This window comes from Caenorhabditis briggsae (genome assembly GCF_000004555.2).
Source record: "Caenorhabditis briggsae complete genome, chrX, whole genome shotgun sequence".
Taxonomy (NCBI): Eukaryota; Metazoa; Nematoda; class Chromadorea; order Rhabditida; family Rhabditidae; genus Caenorhabditis; species Caenorhabditis briggsae.
Window position 1 is genome coordinate 10588151 of NC_013491.2, and position 6489 is coordinate 10594639.

Sequence of the window (6489 nt, forward strand, 5' to 3'; positions counted from 1 at the left end):
TTAAAACACACAATAAACTCAAAATTTTTAGCCAACGTTCAGTTTTGTTCACATGACAGTTACAACAAAGACGGTTCATGTGTATGTGATGTTGACTACACGGGTAACTTTTGTTTGAATCGAAAATGTCGAAGCTTTGGATTCGATGGATACCTGCCAAAGAATCCGGTAAAAGTGGATCGTTGTATTTGCCCACCAGGATTTCTAGGAAGAAATTGTGAACCAGGTTTGTGTCTACGCTGGTGATTCTTTGTTTTGAAAAATGTGTTTTAGTGTCCTGTGTGTCCGGAAAGAGCCAAGTTTACTCAAGTTTGAAAACTGAAAAAACCATTTCTCTACTTGCTTCATACAACGTAAAATTGCAAAAAATCTGGGAAAATGGAGATATCGGACAATTGATTTGCAACGAAACTGACTACGCAAGAAACTTCAATTACAATTATGAGAATGCCACTCTTTACACAGTAAGAAGCATCATAGTTTGAAGCGATACTGAGATTTTGGAATTTTTCAGAAAAACGAAAATAGTTTATCTTGTGTCGCCAAGCTCAACCAATACTTAACTGCTGACAGTTGTACAGACGATGATGAGAAACCAATTGCTTGCATTCCATTGGATATCAACAATTTGAACTCAATTGTTCAATATTCACCTCCAAATTCAATTGTTAGTTATTCTTGTTTTGGAAAAAGTTTCTAGGACAACTTGCTCTAAACAATTTTCCTTTTTTGGGAAAATGCGTTCCCAAAATTTTTCTCAAAGTATTTTTCCGAAAATTCTTTGGGGAATGGATAACTTTCAAATTGCTTTTTCACGGTGTTGTTTTGATTGAATTTTCAAAATACTGAAAAAACAGTAAAAAATTGGCAAAATTAGGTAGAGAAATTTTCAAAAAAAAGGATACGGTAATGTTAACGTTTTTCTGATGAAATATATTAATTATAATCAACCGTAGGAAAAATGTTCCAAGAAACTGCAAAAAAACGGAATTCTCCATTTTCTGATTCAAACAATCATTTTTTGTTATTAGTCAAAACAATATCTAATACCAACTTTTCAGGTTTTCGTGGTTACCAATATGGCTGTCAGTTCTATAACCGGCGATATTGTTGAAGATATCATTGCTACTTCGATTGCCCGCAGAATTCAGGTACAATGTCCCATATTTCAGAAGTTCAAGTTATTTTTTGCAGATCAATGTTCTTGTCTACAACAACACCGGATTCCAGGCTGATGACCCGAGTCTGGCAACTCTGAGTAACATTGCAGCTGCTACTCTCGGTCAATATATCTTGCCAAGTATCGAAAATGGCAATGAGCAATATGCAGTAAGTAAAGTAATGGTTAATACGGAATAATTGTTTTCAATAGATTGTAAATGCTCTTTTGGAAAATTGGGATCAAGGCTATCAACCGACCAAAGTTTTCACAGGTGGAATCAAAACCTTACCTGTTGATACTTCAAAAGATATCTACGTGGCAGCTCAGTTGAGCTATGGACAAAGTACGATATTTCACACATTTTATGAACGAAATTTTACATTTTTGCAGACGCTGTTTTCAGTGTGGATTTACCGCCAACTGTTGTTCAAAAAACCGACTTCTGGAAACTTTATAAGTTCGTCTAATTAAAAGGAATAATTAAAAACAAGCGACTTTTAGGTTGACTGCCGGATCGTACCACCCACAGCTTTCAGCGTCTAACCAGACCTCTGACACGCCGATTATTGTTTATACCACCGGAGATCTCGTCGCTTATTCTGCTTTCACAAGTGATGAAAACAGAACTGCAGATGTTGTTGATAGTGCATTCAGTGTTTCTGTCAATCGTGTGTTTCGAAAAATAAGTCATTTGTAATTGTGTTCATTCAGAAACATCTTACTCGATGGTGGTGAAGCTGGAATCTGAAAACGCTCCAGTAGACTACGAAGCAGGTTACAGAACAATCGGCAACCCGAGCTCAATTTCTCTTGACACAACATTCCATAATCGAGCCTTCTGTCAGTTTAATTTCATCGTCAAAGCCAATTGTAAGTCTGTCGGCGCATCTGTTGTTACTGTAAGTTTCATTTTCCAAAAATCACATTTCTAAAACATTTCATTTCAGATGATCACCGCGAACAATCGAAATTCGGTCTCCTTCCCCGTCTATTGTGCTAGTTTCAGCTATGCCAGTGAGTGATTTCGGAAAACGTGTGTTTTGATATTTCATGTGTTTAGAAAAAATCTACAACAATTTTGCTGCTGAAACACAAAATATGAGACAATTAGAGTTCGAGCAGTCTTTTTCAAAAGGTTGGTTTTTTATTTTACCGAATATTTTGAAAGTATAATTTTTTAGACTTTGCCTGTGGTTCTGACATTGCTCCCGAGAAAACAGGAGAACGCAGTTTCATTATTGTCGCTGAGAATAGCAATGACACTAATGTAACCAAGTAAGCTTTGAAACAACTGAAAAAATTTTAAAAAATTCTCATTTTAGATCTTCTGTTGATAACTTGTTCCGCAACAAAAACAGTTTCTTCTATCAGCTCATTGACCCACTAACGTTAGTTCCGTCGTCCCGATACTCCAATTTCCTAGCCGTACTGACAAATGGAGAAACCTATCAAATCAAACAGGTTAGTTGAGGACAAAATTTCATTTTCCATGTTAATTCTACAGCATACTGATTACGGAAAGTTCATGACAAAAGTTCTGAGTTATACTAACACTTCATCATCTGGCGCAGATGTTTCTGTGCCAATATCTGTGAAAGACATGTTAGTTGACGCCATCGAAAACGGTTCACTATACTCAGGTGCGTGTTTTATTTTCGGAGTTTCCAAATTCAATTCATTGATTTTTAGATATTCTGTTTGTTGTTAACTTTAATGTGAGAATGAGTGCTGATGATTCTCTTGCAATTAAAACTGCATTAGGAACAAAGAGATCTAAGGTAATAACATGGGGAGACCAAAACACTCCTGGAAAAATAATTTTTATCGGGACGACGGAACTAACGTTATTTTTATCGGGACGACGGAACTAACGTTATTTTTTTCAGTTGTTTGTTCTATTTGTGCAAAGTTACACGCAATATGGATCCGATGTTTATCAATACATGAACGACTTGGCAATTGCCAGTGGTGGTATTGCTGTCCGACTAGATAACTATGATGAATTGCATACGGTATTACTACAATTAAGCTATTGTGAAAGAAAATCGATTTTTCCAGTTCTTCACGTTATATTTCCCCACACTTATTGCCAATGATATTGTTGCAAAAGCATACTCAAGTGATACAAAACCTGGAATTGCTCTGAACAACGTTTATTTGCAAGAGCAAAAATATTATCTTCTGTTGACAAACGAAGATTCAAGTGAAGATGGACCAGTTAATGGTGAGCAGATAATTGTCTAATAAAATGAATAATTGAATGTGCAGGCACTATACAAAACGAGAACATTAGTGTAGCATCCACCCAAACTATTGGAGAACTTCAATTGTTGACTATTCAACCACAGTCTGCCGGTGTCTATAATATACCAATTCGATTTGCCACCCCTGCAAAAATTGTGAGCTTCACTTATGTTAGAACACATTTTAACCAGTTGTATTTTACTTTAAGTCGAACGCTATTCTCTACGCAACCACAGATTCTACGGATATAATTAGTCTTTCGTTTGTCGATAAAGATGGTAAAAATAGAAACGATGTGGAATATCAATGTGAGTTAATTTTTTTGTTCTCCCGAGTTAACTTGTTATTTTGCAGATGGAGCATTCCGGCCAGTGATTTACTCTACTACCCCATTCAACAGCAGTTCACAAATTTCAATCACTTACAGCGATCCGGCCAACCCAGCAAAAGTTTATAACTACATATCATAAGAGGAAACTAAATTTTGGTTTTCAGCCTATCTACAACGGATCCATTATTCCTGTTGAAGGGTGTGAAGAGTTCAAATGGACGACAAACTATGACTGGATTTGTAGTGTTTCCGGAGGGCTATATCATGTTAAGGTGAAGTGTTAAAACTAGGTTTTCAAACTCTCTAATCTTATTTTTCAGATCGACAGTCCCTCAAACAGCGTAACCAGAACTTTTCCAATCACTTGCCTCGGTCCTGATGCAGGCGGATGTTTGAACGGAGGACATGAGGAGGTAATGCGAAACTATAAGTAATTGCAGAATCTTTACATTGTCATTCACAGGGTGGCGTGTGTTCTTGTCCTCTGGAATGGAGTGGTAATAGCTGTCAAACTCCAAACTGTTTGAATGGAGGTGAGATTTTTTTGAAAATTAATTTGAGCAAGAAGCGAGAAAAGTGAAATTAAATTAAACTACACGAAGTAGAGTTAGAAAAATGAATTAATTCCTTATTTTTCATAATGTTTCATAAAAATCGCTACTAAAATACAAACACTTCAGGAACTGTGACTACTGCTGACACTTGTGCTTGCAATCCGGAGTTTACTGGAAGCTTCTGTGAAAGTTGTAAGTTCAATTTTTTAATTTGAAACTGCTTATGGTGCGATTTGAGCTGTCTCTGCTTGCAACAACGTACCATCTCAACCTGACTACCGTTCCGATCTTTCTTCTTTAACCATCGTTGCCGATGTGAAAGCTCTCGTTACCGGAGGCCTTACAGACGATTTTGGAGTTACTGGAGTGCCCATCACTGTCATTTTATGTAAGTTATTCATTTCCTATTCGGCACTAATGTTTTTTCTTTTTTTTAGATGGTGATGACATTAGTCCGAGAATCGTCGAATCAACCACGAACAGCATGCATTTGTTGGATGCTTTGAAAAATCGTAATTCGACTGCTGTCTCCCCATCGACATCTCCAGCTGATAGCGATATGTATGCAGCTCTGAAACTTGCACTGGATAACCAGGTACTATTGAACCAACAATTTGGAATAGCAACGTTATTTTGCAGCTTACAAACCGAGCTCTTTTTGTTGTCTACACCTCAAATGCTGATGTTTCTGTGAATAGTGACTTCCTTATCCGGTTAGCAACAAGAAGAGCTGAAGTCCGAGTTCTCTCGGTTGCAGGAACAGAGAGTCAGAATTCGTTGGCACTGTCATTGGTTGGAAATGGAATACCTTTTGCTGTAAAAGAGTCTACCAATTTTCAAAAAGTAAGTTACAACATATTGTGTAGGTTTGAATAACACTTTTTAGTATATGACGGTGTATGTGGGTCCATTGTTCCAATCGCTCGGTTACACAGCAAACAAACCACAACGCGTTTTTAATGTCTTCAAAACCGATTTCTTCACTAGGCCAACCAATGTAACGATTCCAAAGGATTCAACGTTCGACAACGCTCGAGTAGATGCATTTGTGCATGTTTATAATGGACGTGTTGATTCAGGTTAACTAGACAGCACGAATTGATTACATAAACTATTTTAGACAACCCAATAGGTAGTCGGATAGGAAACACAAATATTTATCATATCAAAGATTACGATCCCAAAGGTAGTTTTATTTTAGTTAAGTGCTAGACCATTAAAAATTGTTCCAGTTGAACAAAAAATTCAGTTGAATTTGTTTACAATTAACACAGTTGGATACTATGCGATAGAGCTGGTTGGTTACTCAAAGGTATGCTGTTCTATGACTGCTTAAAAACGACAAATCTCCATAATTCCAGACAGCTTACGGTTTCAACGATCCAAAAGACAATCCGAATGGGGCCAATGAAATGGTTAATTCGGGAGTGAGCTTCAACGAAGTCAATCTTCTTCATATTTATTCAACCCCATTCGATGAGATTGCTCCATCGAATCCTGGCAACTTCCCATACTTGTCTATCAAAGAAATTTTGGGAAATGGAACACTATCCGCGCCAACGACATTATTGTTCACTCGAAAAAGTTCAACTGGTTGCTTTTTCAAGTATTTCACTACTCTTGACGTCTGCTCTCAAAGTGGAACAGTTGGTTATCAAGTACAGGTACAAAATGGTTCCAGCAAAAGTATCTTGGACACATTATGCCGGTTTTCCGCAATTGTCCAACAGCATTTTCTGTCAAGTCTCTGCTACAGGGAACCTCAATACCTTGTAAACTCAGATTTCAATGAAAAATTTAGACTAGGTCAAGAGTAGCCTATCTAGACACTCTCGCAAATTTCAGAATTGGTTCACCAGTTACAACCTCGTTATATCAGTTTCAATACCAAAACTTACGTTTTCGGTGCAAAAAAACAAATTTTCGAAAAAATGTCTGAAAGTTAAAGTTGGAACACAACAAATTTCGTGATCTAAAACGTCCTAAAAATTGAGAGAATTCTCTTTGAAAGTCGATTTATTGGCACTGAATACGCGATTCGTGGTATTGAACCTGATATAACCTGACTGAAACTGGTGAGCGGATTCTACAAACTTTCGAATTCTAGATAGGCTATTCTTCATATTTACTGAAATGTTAATCGAAATATAAATTTACGTGTTGTTGAGATTCCTTCGTAAGAATACAAAAAGACCGTC

General features: G+C 36.9%; 1 protein-coding gene across 1 annotated transcript in view; it reads left to right on the plus strand.

The window, feature by feature from the left end:
* The window catches only part of CBG14645, a gene marked incomplete at both ends in the record, with an annotated part of 13737 nt that overhangs the window by 2107 nt on the left and 5141 nt on the right, over positions 1–6489 (plus strand). The window contains 16 exons of the mRNA XM_002644618.1: positions 515–667; positions 1062–1151; positions 1195–1329; positions 2110–2176; positions 2344–2437; positions 2485–2623; positions 3049–3174; positions 3221–3386; positions 3761–3855; positions 3902–4009; positions 4058–4150; positions 4201–4270; positions 4418–4483; positions 4729–4886; positions 4931–5134; positions 5653–5955. Coding sequence (XP_002644664.1) covers positions 515–667; positions 1062–1151; positions 1195–1329; positions 2110–2176; positions 2344–2437; positions 2485–2623; positions 3049–3174; positions 3221–3386; positions 3761–3855; positions 3902–4009; positions 4058–4150; positions 4201–4270; positions 4418–4483; positions 4729–4886; positions 4931–5134; positions 5653–5955 — 2067 coding nt within the window. The remainder of the gene's footprint in view (positions 1–514; positions 668–1061; positions 1152–1194; positions 1330–2109; positions 2177–2343; positions 2438–2484; positions 2624–3048; positions 3175–3220; positions 3387–3760; positions 3856–3901; positions 4010–4057; positions 4151–4200; positions 4271–4417; positions 4484–4728; positions 4887–4930; positions 5135–5652; positions 5956–6489) is intronic.